The 17753-nt window shown below is 38.2% G+C and overlaps 1 protein-coding gene across 29 annotated transcripts in view; it reads right to left on the bottom strand.

Moving 5' to 3' along the window:
* The window catches only part of DST (dystonin), a 481436-nt gene that overhangs the window by 197342 nt on the left and 266341 nt on the right, over positions 1-17753 (bottom strand). Inside the window, exon 1 of one of the 29 annotated variants that reach the window (XM_041769141.1) lies at positions 12367-13336. The exons of the other annotated variants lie outside the window; for them this stretch is intronic. Within the exon in view, the coding sequence (XP_041625075.1) occupies positions 12367-13125 (759 nt within the window). The 5' untranslated portion in view covers positions 13126-13336. Of the gene's footprint in view, positions 1-12366; positions 13337-17753 lie in introns of those variants that run through there. 29 annotated transcript variants of the gene reach the window in all.

The following is a 17753-nucleotide window of genomic DNA, read 5'->3' as shown; positions in this document are numbered from 1 at the left end:
TTCCTTCTCAGTTTTCTGCCACCCTTCTTTTAGTGCTGTTCCTCAGGCTCGGTCTTCAGCCCCCCTCTCTTCTCCCTCTCACTGGGTCATCTCATCTTCTACAATGGTTCAAGTGTACCCCCCCCATACTGATGACTCCCAAACCTCACCCCTGAACTCAAGACCTATGAATTCAATGAACCTGTCTCAAAATAGTCAAACTAACTACATGTGGAGGGAGCACTTCAATGAGCCAGTGTGCTTAAGCACTTCCCAAATATTATCTCATGATCACAACATACATGATAATGAAGCACAAAGTGGTTATGTGACTTGCTCAAGTGCACACAAACTAGAAGTAAAATATGAACTTGAACCTATCTGGCTCCATTGTGCTTTATCTCACAGCCTCTTCAAACTCACTGTAGAAAAGATGGGATTTCTCTTTCTCCATACTGCTCTTCCTTCTGTATGCATAACTCAGAAGATGCCCCATCATTTACCCAGTTGCCCCCAAACCAAAAACCCTGAAGTCCTTCTTGATGCCTTTTTCTGTCTGTACCTACCTTCAATTGGTCACACAGTCCTATGCAGCCTCATCTCATCTCTCCCCACATCCCTTCAACACACCCAAAAAAACTCCACATGCTCCAGTCACACTGAACCACTTCTTGCTCCCTCAGTAAGAATACATTTCCACAGAACACTCCACATTTATTCATGCTACTGCTTACCTATAGAACACCCTCACCAGCTGCCACCCCTCTCCAGCCCTTCCCTCCTCTGTTCCTCTGAGGAAGCCCCAGCTGATTCCACCTCCTGGGTCTACAAGAGACATCCCACCAACCCCTGTGCTTCTACAGCAGCCCATGCATACTGCTATAACAGTACATGGTGTGTATCATTACTCTCTGTTGATATATCTTCTCTCCCTCTAATACATGAGCAAATACACACAAAATAACAGTATCTTATTCATCGTAGTATTATGGTGTCTAACTCAGTCACTGTCTGTTACATAATAGACAATAAATGCCCATGAGCATATGTCTTTGTGATTTGAGTTTGGCACCTAGGGAATCTTTGAAATATTTCATTCAGGCAACCAGGATATCTTTGCTCACTTCTGCTTTATTGTAAACTTCAAGATTCCATATAGGAAGAAAAGGCTTTTTCCCTACAGTGTATGGGCAAGCTCCAACCAATAAAACTGATGTGCCCATAAAAATGTCATTGGACCAAATAGGTGTTTTCTGCTTACTATTTACACAATAGAAATGACACATTTGCCAACATTTTTCAAAACATTTATTTTGGCACTGTATAAAAACCACCTAAATCTAGTATTCTCCAAGTTCAACGAGACTATAAAAGGAGGTCAAAATGTTTGAATTCAAATGTCTTTATATCCCAAGTCCAAGTGAACACCAATGTTAATCTCACAATATCTTTTAAGACAATCATCATAGGTCTAGAATGGTACTGGGCTCAGCAAAGCTTCCACCTTCTTCTAGAACTGAGACTCACCACTGGGAATCTGTTCATATGAACTGTCACATCTTGGTCTGCCTCTGAGGTGCTTTCCATTTTATTAACAGTTGAAATAATTCTTTGGCCTTACTTTCTTTAATTTTTCAACTAAGCAACTTCACTGACCTTTTTTTCTGGCCTGATTTATATGTGATATTTCAGTAAGTAGTTTATCACAGATTCTGCTTAAATTTACTTTTAGTTTTATCAGATATTATTAGATCAATTCCCACATGAAATGGTACTGAACTAGTTGAAACAAGTTAATAGAAAAATACCCAATTTTCACATACTTTTTGCTAACTATACATACATTCAATTGGCCAAATCTTTATTTCACTTGAATTACAGAGGAAATGTTATTTCTTTCCCATAAAGTCCAGAAGGTGCTGATGTCACTACATAGCTAGAGCAAGAAAGGGTAATTTGCCTTTTACCGTCATTCTATTTATGTGTACTCGTCTTCCAAGATAGTCCAAACCTAAATTAAAAAAAGACTCTATAAGATTTTTATGTGAAGTGCAAGTATTTTCCAGAGCCCTGACAAAAGCTGGTTTACAGAAAAATAGTTCCAGGCTTTAAAAAACACTCAACACAAGGCATTCTCAAAAACTGCATGGTCATGTAATTAGAAAATGGGTTCTCCAATAGGGATTCTAAAAGTATTGCTCCTACTGGAAATAGAACAAATGCTCAAAAAAATCTAATCATTTACATATGAAGTCCTCAAACCCATTTGAATTAGAAATATGGCTCCTGGCTATATATTTTAGCCAAATTATTTTGAGCCATTTAGGGCAATTAAAAAAAGAATCCAGATACCAAATATATGAAATCATAGTTCAGGATCCTGAGCCTTAAGAATAAAGACATCACCATCTCTGTTTTATCTTTTCACTCCATATAAGCAAGATCAAAAGTGAAAGTAAAAAATCAAAAACCTCAGCCTAAAAAAAAAAATTACTACCAACAAAGCAGTGGTCTCATACTCTTTCCTACATTCACATCTCTTTTTCCCACATTACCTCTACCTTTACACGTAACACTGATACTTTACTACATAATTTCCCTTCTCCCTCTCAGCAGAACTAAGACAACACACAATGATTGAAATAATAATAACTGGAACTAAAAGAAGGTACAAGGCGCTGTAGGAGAGTGGGAGGGATCAGGGATGAGGTACAGATAGAATTCAAATACAAGAAAGAAAGAGATACAGACAGGATTCAAACACAAGAAAGAAAGCCTAACCCAAATTCACATAGTTCTAACTGTGGTATAACCAGGCATGTGCCTACTCAGGGATGAACTTTGTTTCAGAGTGCCCATCTGACCAAGTGCCTCCTAGAACACCGTCAGGCAATATGAGCCACAGTCTCAACAAATAGCTCAAAGACACAATCAATATCTGAAAACAAATGGACTGTTTTGCTTCTGCAATCTGGAAGCCAAAGAAACCAGTGCTAGAACTCTCAAAAAATAAAAGCATGAGTTGCTCCGACTCTTCTGAAACTTCGTCATGTGTACTGACTCATCCTGCCTCTCATGCTATCATCTGCTAGTCTCCTACATTCTTAGGGAGGAGATGAGCACCTAATAACATGGATATATTAGCTGTCCCAAGACTGTTTTTAAGGAACAAGAGGGTCTTATATTCCTTGTTTTCTCTCTTTTCTCACTACCAACTATTGAGTTGAGGTAACAACTACCCTTGGTTTGGACCATCACCTCTAGTCTCCAATGTCAATACCAATGTCATCTTTTAAGACACAGTCATGAGAGACCGGGAATAATATTGGGCTCAAAAGAGCTTGCACCTTCTCCTGGAGCTAAGCCTCAGTGTCTGGATTAGTAATTATCTCCGAACTAGTTTCATGGCACCAAGTCTTGGCCTACTCTCCAATGCCAGTTCAGCTTGTTCTTGACTCTGTAGCCACAGTTGTTAAGGCTCATTCTTGGCTGATCTCTCTAGACTCAAGTCATTCCCTTTCTATTCTATGATCAAACCACATGAAGTTCAAGCCATGTGAACCACATGTTCCCCCTCTCGCAAGGTCCTCTATTCAAGCTATTTCTCCCCTTGAAACATTTTCCTCATACTCTGCCCAACATGTCATAGATTAGGTGCTCATTATCTGCTGAACAGAAAGGGGGTTAAGAAAGGAAGGAAGGGAAGGAGGGAGGGGGAAAAAGGAGGAAAGATCAGAAATATCGTCCATGTTTTCATTTGATATGAATGAATTTTAACCTATCATGTCGTGTAAAACTTGTCATTTTAGAAAAGTGAATGGTTTCCAATTAGTCTCACTTTCAACAATAATAGAACCCCGGACCACTACACAAAAGTACCTAACAACAAGCACAAGCCCAGAGACTACTCAGTGAGAACCTGACATTAAATAGTGAAACTAAGCTTCATCTGCATCATTTCTCTTAAAAATTTTCATGAACTTGACACAACAGAGAATCTCTAAATGTCCCTCCAATGAAAGGAAACAAGCCAACCTATCCCATCTCATAGCACCCTCTGATTTCATTCGCAGTATACTGCTAGATGACCCACTTACTGCTAAATGAATTGCAACTGCCTCACTGTGTTGGTCAGCTGACGCTGTAAATATGAAAGTCCTCTGAGCAAAGTCAATGCCACCAGACAACTGGGCGGCAGGAACACCCTATTTTTACAGATGTTGTCATGGTTCTGGCATGCACTGTGAACACAAGAACAACCAACTTGCAAAGTTGAGTCGAATATTTCCTAAAAGATTCACTTAAAAAAAAAGAATGCTTGCATTTTATTCTACACAAGGCAAATAATGTAGCTTTAATATTTTTATTTTTAAAATAATTACAATTTGCTGAAAAGACTAAAAAGTTTAATCAAATTTACTATTTATATAATTTATGTGTAACACTGGAAAAGACAACATCTCTGAAGTTAAGAGAACTAAGATAGGCAGCCCGGGTGGCTCAGTGGTTTGGTGCCGCCTTCAGCCCAGGGTGTGATCCTGGAGACCGGGGATGGAATCCCACATCGGGCTCCCTGCGTGGAGCCTGCTTCTCCCTCTGCCTGTGTCTCTGCCTCTCTCTCTCTCTCTCTCTCTCTCTCTCTCTCTGTGTGTGTGTGTGTGTGTGTCTTTCATGAATAAATAAAATCTTTAAAAAAAATAAAAAATAAATAAAAAAGAGAACTAAGATAGTTAGCTTACAGAAAGCTATAAATATACTTAAGGATTAAGGAATCAGGGGAACTCAAACTGAAGATATGCAAAGCCATTTGAAGGACCCCCTCATTTCACTGGTGAGCAAACTAAGGCAACAAGAAGGGAAGCAACTCATCCAGGATCTCACAGTATGCTACTAGGAGGCCTACTGTGTGGACTTAAGTCTCCTAAATTCCAGTCCAACATCTGTAAGAAGTTTCTTCTTCATACTTAGAAAAGAAATCTAGAGACACCTGGGTGGCTCAATGGTTGAGCATCTGCCTTCAGCTCAGGGCATGATCCTGGGGTCCTGGCCTCGAGTCCCACATCAGGCCCCTCGCAGGGAGCCTGCTGTTCCCTCTGTCTGTATCTTTCATGAATAAATAAATGAAATCTTTAAGAAAGAAGGGAAAGAAGAAAAAAGAAAAGAAAGGAAAGAAAAAAAAGGAAAGGAAAGAAGAAAAGAAAAAAGAAGAGAAGAGAAGAGAGAAAAGAAAAGAGAAAAAAGAAAAGAAAGAAAAGAAAAGAAAAGAAAGAAAAGGAAAGGAAAGGAAAGGAAAGGAAAGGAAAGGAAAGGAAAGGAAAGGAAAGGAAAGGAAAGAAAAGAAAAGAAAAAAGAAAAGAAAAATCTATACTTACAACTCAAACTAATTTTTCCTCTATGTCAGTAGCCACAGTGGGTGCCTCCTATCAGTGTACCACATGTTGCAAAAAATGACTATACACACACACATCATGAAAGGGCACCCCCCACCTTTGTCTTAAACCCTGAAGTCCAGCCCTTTTCACTTTTCAGTCTCCATACTGACCAAGCAGCTGGTACACAGAACTCTACACGTTTTCAGAGGAAGATACACCCCATGGATCTCTCACATTAACTGAAGGTCAGGGGTCACAGAAATATTCCTCAGTAGACTAAACACCTCAACTGACAACCTTTCTACTACAGAGCAGCCAATCTGCTTCCAGCACTACGTTCTCTTCTTCTCTCATACCAAAACAACTATCAATAATGTTTCAGAAATGTACTTGTACTAAGGTGTAAATAACTGATACAAGCTCCAAGAATTGGTTATTCCCAGGGGTTGTTTCTGATCTAAAATGCTGACAAAATTTTAAGCTAATTAGGGAGTTACAGGAATATACTGACAGATAATAGGATTCAGTAAATATTTGCTGAAGATATAGTGAGAGGATGAGTGGAGTTGGGGAAACAGAGTACTCTGCTTAGGCGGAATGCTGTATGTCCAAAGGAAAAAAAGAAATGCTGTTTACAAATTTTGAAAACACATAGCTTTTCTACTCAGCAGATGGTTACAAAGTATTTCCTCTTTTCTACAGCAGCAGAAGACAGTTATAAGATAGAAGTTATCAAGTACTTACAGTCTAATAGGTCCTTTTCACATATATTACCTCATTTAGTGCTCACAACATACCATTCTGCTTCACACATGTAGAAAGTAAGACCTGGGTTAAATTTTAGTCTTCTGATGTAAAATCTCTTAAGTTCTATTTCTCTTGCTATATCAAATGTATAATTACTCCTTAAAACATTCCAGAAAGAGCTTGACTTATCAGTGAACTATCTCATTTTATAGAAGTAAAAACTGATTTTTAAAAAAGATTTATTTATTTATTTTAGAGAGGGGGGTGCAGAGGGACAGAAAGAGAGAATCTCAAATAAATTCCCAGCTGAGCATGGAGCCCAACGTGGGGCTCAATCTCAGGATCGTGAGATCACCACCTGAGCTGAAACCAAGGGTTGGACACTTAACCAACCAAGCTAACCAGGCACTCCGAAGCAAAAACTGATTTAAGGGACACACAGTAAATATAGAAATGATACCTAGTCAAACACTCTTCCTTGCAGAACACAAAATAACAATTGGTTCAGAGGCTTGGACATAAAAATGATATCAAAGGAAATTCAATTCTTTCACATGTTTTTGTTAAATGAAAGAAAAAAGAGAGTTTATATACTCTAAGAGAGTTCAGGTATGAATAAGAATGAAAGCTGCAGGCTAGAAAAGGTGAATCTCAAAATTCTTCTACCTTTGGAGTCTCTTAATGGTTGCACGAGTATAACATTGGAAGGAAGAGCTGTGGAAGGTGGTTATCTATGTTCAATTCCTGATCCCACCTCCACGCCCTGTGACCTTTCTGGGCCTTAGTTTCCTCTCATATAAAGTACTTCCTCACAGAGATGTTGAGAGACTGAAATGACACGTGCTTGGGGTTCAGAACAGCACCTGCCCCAGAATGAGCAGAAATAACTGTACATCATGGTAAGGATGATTGCTTAAACTCTTTTATTCACACTACTTGACACTGTAGTCAGGCAAAAGCAAATTCCGTATTGAGTTTGTCAACATAGGCAAATATTTCCAAGCCAAGATGTTTGCTTCCAAGGACAACCTCTTCAAAGATGTTTTAACTATTTTGCCAGAAACAAATGTAATCAACACATTTTTAGTGAGTGCTTCCAAGTTTCAAAAATGTGTGAAAATGCTCCGCAAAATATTTTTAACAGCAAAGATGGCACAAATATTTTGAATTTCTATCTGGATAAAATTGCCTCCCTAAAAGGAAGAGTTAAATAGAGGATAAAAGCAAAAAGTTGATAAAGTTCAAGTGCTAATGCTCTAAATTAATAGCTACCTTTAGCAAATGCTCATTTATTTGCTATTCAAATATGGGGGAAAATATAAATGTAACTATTTTTCTTGTACAGCAAAGGTTTTAAACTTTTGCATGTCCTTCATTCAACTGAAAAGATCAGGCATTAATAGAGACCCAAATTCTATGCAACTATTTCATAAGTACATTTTCACAGACTGGTTATAAAATTTTAAAAAAACTAGCAATGGTAAAATTTTAAAAAAATTAATAAGTATTTTTATTTAAAAAGATGAAATGGTTCAGAAAGAACTGAATTAGCCAACTGTAAACCAAATGGCCTTTGTTTTCAAAATCTATAGATCAAAGCTATCATATAAAAGGAAAAACATTCAGGTTTTTCCTAGTGCTTGAATTCTAAGTAAATGTTTTATGGTCTAAGATTCATAAAAGACTTGGTCAAAGAAAAAAATATCAATTATATTTCAGTGAGTTTGAATATTAATGTATTCTTCCAACATTTTGAGATGGTTCTCAAGTTTTTAAAGTTTTTATAATATAAAAGTCAATTAAAAAACTAATCTCTTCATTATATAGAGATTGATAAAATAATCTGTATAATATCCAAATTCCTTATCTCTCATCCCTCTCTCCTTGGCTTCTTTCCCTGGTTACTGCACTAGACATTGGCTATTCACCAGAGGATTAAAAGGAACACAAGAATAGTTCAGTTTTCATGAGTTAATATGGCTACATAGTATGCTGGGAAGTTAGTTATTCATGACTATTATCCCAGAGGTCTAACTTTCAGGTGGTTAAGTTTATAGTCATGATCCCTGTTGCTTATTCTAAATAAACAATGGGATATACTGCATGCAGAAAAGAGCTATATTTTATTTCTTTCAGAGTGACTTGTTTTGGTTCAATATATAACAGGTACATCATAAGTGCTTGATAGAGAAATAAAAGAAGGGAGAAATGGAGGAAGGAGTGAAAACACTAAACAAAATGGTATCCAGTTATATATATGAATTCATAGAAATTTAAAAGTGAAAGAGATGTATATGGGAAAAGGTGGGTAATTTTAACAGGTAAGAAGAGTTCAGCTTGGTAGATACCTGGATGATATCCAAGCTCTTCCACTTACTGATTGAGTGACTTAACCAAGTTATTTAACTTTCCTGAGGCTCAGTATCCTCCTCTGTAAAATGGAGCCAAAAATAAAACCATTTTATAGGCTGGCTCCAAAGATCAGATATAATGGTGAAGTGGTTGGCACAGAGTAGGAATCAACAAAAACCATTATTATTAACAGTAGCATTGTGATCTAGTCCAATATTCTCCTTTTGAGAATGAAAGGGAGACTTAAAGAAATGAAAAAAGCTGTTGAAGTCATAGCTTTCTGGGGCAAAGCCTGACTAGAACTCAGATCTCCTGCCTTCTGGGCCTATAATCCACACTACTTACCAAAGAAGCTACATTGAGAAGAAAACAAGATACAAATGCTAAGAAGCTAAGATGACGCTGGTTCCCAAAATTTAGTGTTTTTTTTTTCCTCAAAATTTAGTGTTTTTAAGAAACACATGAGATGGGATGCCTGGATAACTCAGTGGTTGGGCATCTGCCTTTGGCTCAGAGTGTGATCCGGGAGTCCTGGGATGGAGTCCCGCATTGGGCTCCCTGCAGGGAGCCCGCTTTTCCCACTGCCTGTGTCTCTGCCTCTCTCTCTCATGAATAAATAAATAAAATCTTTAAAAAAAAAAAAAAACACGTGAGAGGGTGCCTGAAACATATGCCATGTTCTCTTAGGCCCGACCAGAAGATACTCTGATCAAGTTAAATCAGGGATAAAGCGTTTCTAGTAAGCATTCCAGATTAATTCTACTGTAGAGATTCTGTAGTCACTTGGAAAAGCACTGCTATAGAATAAGAGTAACAAGGGCTCTATCCCTAGTCTTGGCCATTAGAATCATCTGTGGAGCTCCTTCCTTATCTATTACATTAGCATCACTGGGTGACATCTAAGTACCTATATTTTGTAAAAGCTCTTCAGGTGATACCTATATGTGGTCGGTTAGAGAACCAATGGCCTATAAACAGAAAACAACCAGCTTTGCTGAAGTCAATATAAATCGGCTAGAAAGAGGTGGGATTTGGAATGCCTGGGTAGCTCAGTGGCTGAGCATCTGCCTCCGGCAGAGGGCGTGATCCCGGAGTTCAGGCATAGAGTCCCACATTGGGCTTCTCCAACTCTGTGCTTCTACCTGTCTCTCTTTCTCTCTCTCTCTCCCCCCTCTCTGTCTCTTGTGAATGAATAAATAAAATCTTTAAAAAAAGAGAGAGAGAGAGAGGTGGAATTTGTGAAACTAGAGAAGAATGCTTGTGGGAAAAGCTCAAGAGCAAAGGTAGGAGAACTTGTCACAAGGTACAGGAAGCATGTGAGTCTTAGACAAATAAGAAATGTGTCAAGAAGGTGACTGCAATGAGCTCATTACTCCCTGTCCCCAAAAACGGCTGCCTTTGTCACCTCTTTTTTTTTTAACACTCATCCTTCATAGATAAACTTCAACTCCTATAAACATCAAGCCCTGCTCTGACCTCACAGCAATATCCCTTAGAACTTTGACAGTTATTCAAAGCAGGTTGCTGAGTACTTCAACTCGGCTACCGACACTTATTAACACCTTAAGAACATGATTTAACCTGATTTTTGACTTCTTCATTCTTTAAAAGAAGAACTATTTTGCCTATTTATACAGTTGTGAAGATAAAAGACACATTGGATCTGAAAATCCTTTTTCCAATTCCAAACCAATACACAACTCTAAGATAGTCTTTTTTTTTTAATTTACAACTCCTGATCCCAGTCAAGATTAACATGATGATGAGATTTTATTCAGTAGGCATTCAAGGAGACCCTGGCTGAATGACCTCCACAGAACCCCTGCACGTAGAAGAGCACGTGAGGTCAGCAAAGGAATTCAAGGATTTAAAGAGGAGGTCTGGTCACTCATACTGAAAATGATAAATTTCACAGGACCAGGGAAGTTAAGTCAGAGGCCTGAACTAATGTAAAGATCAAGAAAAACTCAGAGAGCTGTACATTCTTCAGGTTAACTCAAAGTCATCAATCCCAAATCTGCAGACAAGGGACCAGGAGAAAGAATGGATCAACATGGAAGATGTGAAAAAGGTCTCGAAGGAACAAGTAAAAGGAATGCTGGCTAACCAGTCATTTCTGAGATGCAATGCTAACAAAGGGGCTGAGTGCTCTCATTTGCATTTAATTCTCCCATTAAAAAAAGTAGAATCCAATGCTAAAGAATTCTGCACAGGTAATTAAGCAAACAGAACCAAACAAGAAGAATGTCCTACGGGGAGTACCCAAGCTATGGGTTCTGACCCTCTGTAAGCTCCAGAATGAAGAGTCTTTATTTGGATTGCAGGGAACTAAAACGTCAAACTCCTATGATAAATAATGACTATCCCATTTGGCTTTGACTCTATATGAGGCTTTGTGAAGTACTGCTGTATCACAATTATCTAACAAATCTAATTGGCAGGACTCTATATGAGGCTTTGTGAAGTACTGCTGTATCACAATTATCTAACAAATCTAATTGGCAGGTTTATGCCTTTTTTTCATGTATACTTTACACTGAAGTTTCAGAAATCTACACCAACTAGGAGGGTAAAAATCCTTGGCAGGAGAATAAAACAAGGAAGAAAAAAGGCTTATGAACCACTTAGGAAATGGATTTTAAGAATTTCCATTATCGAAAAAAATGTAAGGCTTTCAAGAAGCCACATTACATACAAAAAACAGCTGGAACATGGAGCAAAGCAACTGGTTTCATTCCTAAACACGGAACAGCTAAGTAGTTTCCTTTTGCACTGACAGACTCTTTGCTTTCTTTTCAAAATGTAACCACTGAAAAATGTAAATAAAAAGGCTTCCATAATATTGGCGAGCATGGTAGTATACGTAACAGGAACACCTTCCCAGGGCTCCACAGCTGAGGCCCATGATGATCATCACGTTGACCCTAATAATACCTCATTCTATCGCTGTGCAAATGATCTCTGCTGACCTTGCCAAGACTGTTTAACATCACAAACCCCATTTATGTCCAGAGTGTTTGTTAAAAGACAAAGTTAGAGCTTAAACAAAAAGCCATCCACTCCTACCCAGTAGTAACATGTAGAGGCTGTTTGGGTAATGCCTGTCTCAAGCAAGTAAATAAATATTCACTTATATCTTAAAGATAAGTGAAAACCCCGAGAAGTAACTTATCTAAAGTTGACTATCAGCGTTAGGACTAAAGATCTAAACTTCCTGGCAGTTGGTGTCACACTGAAATTCCTAGGACATATTACCCAAAAGATTTCTGATGTGGGGGGTTGGGGGGCTACAGAATAACTCGTAACAAAGAGACAAAAGAGATTTGGGAGATTTTGTTTGTGATACACACACAAGTACAAAATTAAAAGCAATTATGTGAGTGTTCCTGTGTATGAAAACTGGTAGAAAACTGGAACTAGCTTTCCAAAATTATGGATCAGCCAGTCAGGACTGACTGGTAATAGTATTGTATTCTCCCAACATCTGTCACAGAGCTATTATCTTCTCATGACTGCTTCCTGATGCAGCTTTTGCCGATACTGCAGCAAAGTGTCCAAAGTCTCTTCCATAAGAAAAGTCAAGGAATGTGAAGTAGAGAACTTCGAAAGATGTATGTTCTCTTAAAGTAATGTTTTCTAAGTTTCTTAAAGTGATGGTTTTTTCTAAGTTTCCCAACTATAACAAAAATGTACTGAGGTTTAAACTGTGATCAAAGAATGTGGATATTACAGAAAATAAAAATCATAATAATCGAACCTAAGATTACAAATAACAAAATGCACCAATATCTCTTCAACTTTCACATAAATTAATACAAAAACAACTATTAAAATAGGCAAGGTACAAAACCTCAGACAAATACGAGCACCTGAGTCCTTCTTTGCATCTTAAAGTCAGACTCTATGTTTCACTTACCTCATTTCCAGTTGTGTCCTTGGAAGCAGAGGACACAGTGGTACAGAGGGAATGACATCTCTTTTTTTCAAAGTGAAAATGGCATATTTCATGGGGGCAAAATCTCTCCGTGTTTTGCTTTCCTTGAACACTGCTATAATTTTTGGATGGGTCTTCAGAAAACCCACTTTTTCCAAATGATCTCTCTGTACCACAGTGAATGGAACTTAAGCTGCCTGCCTTTCGTAAAGTAAAAACACTAGTTTTTCTTTGGAATGTTATTTCTCTCTTGTTGACATCATCTAAATGTTCCTTCTTCTCTGCACAATGTGGAGTGCTGTCCTTTTCTGAAATCCTTTCCTCCAGATCACTAACTTTTACTTCTGTGTCACTGTTGTTAGCAGGAGAAGTGTCCACATGGTGAGACAGACTGCTTGCAGCACTCGGCACAAGTTTCTGTTTAACATCGTCAACTACAACTTGTGTCTTCTGAGGAATACCATCTCCCAGTGTGGGGTCCAGGGTAGCAGATTCCTCCCGTACCAGTCCCCCGAGGAAAAGAGCTGGCTGTTCTTTTGAGAGCTGAATGCCACTCTTCTTCTTGCCTTCATTTTTCTCGTCTGGCTCTGCTGACTTTGTATCACCTACAGTTGTCTTGACTGGCTTTCTCCTGAAATATTTTCTTCCTGGAGAGTGTTTTTCAGGGCTCAAAGGAGTTTTGGCAAGATCTAAATACTGTTCTTCTTTCTCAGCTCTTACACACCCACAGACATTCCCCATTTGATTTGCAGGAAATCACAGTTCCACAGATTCACTCATTTCAAAATCCAGGGCTTACTTCGATCTTCTACATTCAATCTGAAAATTCCATTCTGACCTCTAATTCCTCAGACTTTGTGACCATCCTCTTCAACATGAGGCCATTTTGCTTATGAGAAAAGCACATGCAAGAAATGCCATGGCATCTTGCCCAGCTGGGTCCCTGTGTCTCATTAGACACTGTGGCTTATTTCTGGCCACCAATCCTCTTAGACAAACATTACTGCTCACTGTAAAATTATAACGCTGATAGGCTTTCGAAGCAAACACTTCGATTTATTGTACAAGAACTCTGACCCTTGTTTTAACTTTGTTTTCTGAAATGCAGTTACACTACCAAAGTCTGCATTAACCTTTGAAACTATTGGTGATTCAACAAATCTGAGAGCAAACAGAAAGCAAATACCCAATCAAGAGTCCTTTAAGCAAAATGTCTTTCAAATGTAGGTTTCAGAGAGTCTCTAACATATAATTTTTTTCTTAAAAAACACCAACTAATTTTGGTACTTGCAAAAACAAAACAAAACAAAAGCTCAAAAGTCTCTGTAAATTATACTAAGACTTTTCCAAAACAACAGCCATTAAAAAACAAAAACAGAATGATTCGATAGCTGAAGGAGAGATAATAAATGCTGAATTCCTAAAATACTCGATAAAAATTATCTCTAAAATCAATCTTATAAAATAGTTTATAATATTTTTCATATTACATATTGCATTTTTCATTTTTCACATTAAATTTTCATATGACATAAATTTCCAAGCCATTTTCCTTATGTGATCATTAGGATTTTCACATAAGCAAATTGATCAATTTTATGATTTGAAGCATGACATTCAGCCAGAAGAAACACATAAATGTGTTTCTTATACATGAATGAAGGCAGTTTAACTTCATAGGTAAACTCTTATAATTGTCCCTAGTTAAATATTATGTAATTTTACCAGGACCTTGCTGTAAAAATAGTAAATCAGTATGGGGCCTGATTATCCAAGGTGTGCATATTTCTAATACTGAGTCACAGATATGGTAATAAGAAATTAGTATGGCATGACTGGACTTACATGTAAGCAGGTATCATCTGACTAAGTAGAAAAACATGATGATTCCCATTCTCTAGGTAGTCTTTAGACTGATCACAAGATGGAACTCTATTTTTCTAAATAAGAATATTCAGTTAAGCAGGCAAGTTAGCAATGTTGCTGATACTTGTCAATGATAGGCCTGCATGATAATTAATCATTCAAGAGAATATTAAACAACCTCCAATGGCAAAATTTAATATTCTAGAAGACAAGCTGGCAAAAATAAAGCCTTAGATTTGGTTTATTTTTAATTTTATTTCAATGTCTTCATTGGCAATGGAACATTATCCACAAAAATGTAAAAGCATAATGGCTGGTATTTGTACTGGCAAGATAAAGGCACAACCACTGAAGTGCATCCCATCCACCCCTTCTTCCAGCCATGCCAAACTCACCAACTGTCCATTTCCAGGCCATCGCACACTGTTCCCTCTCCCAGAAAAAGGACCAAACTTTAGTCTCTGCCTGGTAGCTGGCATTCATTCTGCAAAGTCTATCTCTAGTATCAATGAAAATTTCCTCTATTCTTTACCACTTCCTGATCCTACCACAATACTCCCTACCCTACATCCCTTACTTATGTTGTGATAGATTCATCATCAGTAGATTATATATACGAACATTCTCTCAATAGATACAACATACTTCATTATCCTGGCATCTCTGGATCTAGTATATGGTAGTTACTGACAGAGGACTACTGTGTTGATAATGCTTACGCACAGACAGCCTGATTGGAAAAGAGATTCAATTTGGGATGCTCATTACAAATATTTTTTGAATAATAAATTGATCTTCTGAAATTACTTCCCTTATTTATATAAAGTATAAAGAGAAAAAAAAAGGCCCAGTCACTTGGAGTGAGGTTGATCATCACTACTATAAAAAGACTTATATTCTTGGCATGACCAGTAAAATCATCCTAATCCTAAATTATCATAGTACTAAGAAAAGTTATTTCATTTCCATAAGAGGAACACTTTTATTTTACCAAAGCATTGTGCTGTTTCACTTTAAACAGATCTGGATCTAATTTTTAAATACTGGTGATAAATTAATTCATAGTATCTTGTCATGTGGGTCCTAAAATACACAGATTCCATAATACATGCCATAGGATCATTAGGATTATATTACAAATACTTACGTGGCTGGTCTTCCTTTTTCCTCCAGAACTGAAATGCAAAGAGTTTCTTGACATATAATTCTTTTTGAATGACCTTTTGCTTTAAATTTCTTCAAACTTAGGATCTAATTCCTAACCACTTACTCATATTTTGGTCTGTCATTTCCTGGTTTCTGCTCCCAGCGGCCTGGGAGTGTTTCCTCCAATGTCTCCAAGGTCCTCCTTCTAGGTAAAACTAGTACTCAGTCTTCACTTTCTCTTGCTCTTTAGCGCCATTTTGTACTGCTCACCATTCTTTTCTACTTGATATTCTCTTCCTCCCAATTCAGTAACACTACTTTTTCTTGTTGTTCCATTCATCTCTCCAAATGTTTCTTTTCTGTTTCCCAAGATGGATCTTCTTCCTCCTGCATCCCAAATCATGGGCTTTCCCCAGATTTCTGTCCTTAGCTCTCAGCTCTTCTCCACACATGCTCTTCTCTTGAATCCTCTAAAGAATTCTTCCCTCCAATGGATTCAGTGACCATTTTTATACTGATAACTCTAAGTGTATTACCTGTAGCTGACTTCCCAGCTCTGCTCACGTATCTCCAAGTGCTCAGCACACAGATACACAGGATGTCCACCAGGCCATCAAACTCACTGGGACAGTCATTTTTGTTCTTTCTCCCCTGACCAGCACCCTGTTTCTCTTGGTCATCTACTGGTTTGTTGTTTGTTTTATATCTCAGGCTGAACAGTTCAGAGTCATCTTTAACCTTTCTCCTTCACCGTCTGTGTCCTGTTGCCAAGTCCATTCCTTTCCCTCTTCAAAATGTCATCCATTGGATACAGATTTTTTTAGCCCCATCTGAGTCCTGGCCTTTATCACTCCACTCAGAGAATACCACTTCAGCTTCTAAGCTTTATCTCCCTAACTACAGATCCTGCTCATTTCAATTTTCTTTACATAAAATTGATAAGATTCAGTGTTCTAAAACATCATTTTTCAAGTTCAGAATGGTTAAGTGATGTACCCAATGTCATCAACTGCCATAAGTAAAGAGTCAATAGTGTCATTTAGCTCTGCCTCCCACCACAGCCTGGGTGCTTTCCTACTGCCCCACAGTGCTCTTATTCTGATATTCAAATTCCAGACTCAGCCTGTCTCACAATTCTGTCGGTAATCATGGGATTGGCTCCCTGTTCCAACTGGCCTTTAATCCTTCCATGTGGGGTTTCTGCAGTTTCAAACCTGCTAGAAGTTCTGGGACCTGATCCGCTGAGGACTAATTAAAGGATCCCTGAGAATACTGCTGAGGATCTCCACATGAAATCTGCTTTTAAGCCAGTTTTATTTAGTCTTAAACCAATTCTAGAAACAAAGTCTGGCCCCATGCCCAAATCCCTATCTTGCTTTAGTGCTCAATCCCCTAGTTCCCTAAGGAAGGGGTGCTCTAGTAATGGGGGCCCTCGGATCTTTAGGGTCCTGCCTTCAGGTCCTGTTACTGGATCTCCCTGACAGCAAAAGCCCAGCTGAGGGAATGTTTACCTACATTAGCTACCCTGTAGTCTGGCTGGTGACAACCTGCTTGCCTGGGTCTCTTCCAATATCCTACTGGTGAAATTTTGTTCAGCTGCCTGTTCAAGTCCTGGAAACAACCTAGACTATAATTCCTATAGCTCTCCATACCTGTCAAATTTATCCTGTTCCCAAATGATCTCCAGGTAGATTATTTTCCACCATTTCCTTACAAACCTTAAATCCCAGAAAATCTTTACAAATTAAGAAATAAGTCTTACTCCTCTCATGATTTGGTTCAAAACCTGATGGGGCACCTGGGTGGCTCAGTTGCTTAAGTGTCTGCCTTCAGCTCGGGTCACGATCTCAGGGTCCTGAGATCCAGCCCTACATCATGCTCTCTGCTCAGCAAGGAACCTACTTCTCCCTCTCCCTCTGCCTGCTGCTCACCCTGCTTGTGCGCACACTCTCTCTCAAATAAATAAAAGCTTTAAAAATTTTTTTTCAAAATCTCAGCTCCTTTCTAAAGCTAGCAAACTACTCTTCCTCCTCCATGGGCCAACTGAACAGTAGTCAATCAGTATGATTTGCTGCATGCCTACTTGGGTCAGGCTCTGAGCTACACATAGAACACTGCATAAGCAGGAAAAAGGTTAATAAACTAAAGCATGTTCCAGAGTTAGGATTCACCTTAAATCAAATAAAGATGATATTTTTCAAAATGTTATCATTTTACAAAAAAGTAAAAATTCAAATCAGCCCTCAATGAGTATAGAGGTATAGATAAATCATAGTGAATAAATCTGCATTTACTAGGGACACATGGGTGGGTGACTGAGTCAGTTAAGCCTCAGACTCTCGGTATCTGATCTCACA

This window comes from Vulpes lagopus, chromosome 1, assembly GCF_018345385.1.
Source record: "Vulpes lagopus strain Blue_001 chromosome 1, ASM1834538v1, whole genome shotgun sequence".
In the NCBI taxonomy this organism is placed as follows: Eukaryota; Metazoa; Chordata; class Mammalia; order Carnivora; family Canidae; genus Vulpes; species Vulpes lagopus.
This window is presented reverse-complemented; position numbering and strand designations above follow the sequence as displayed.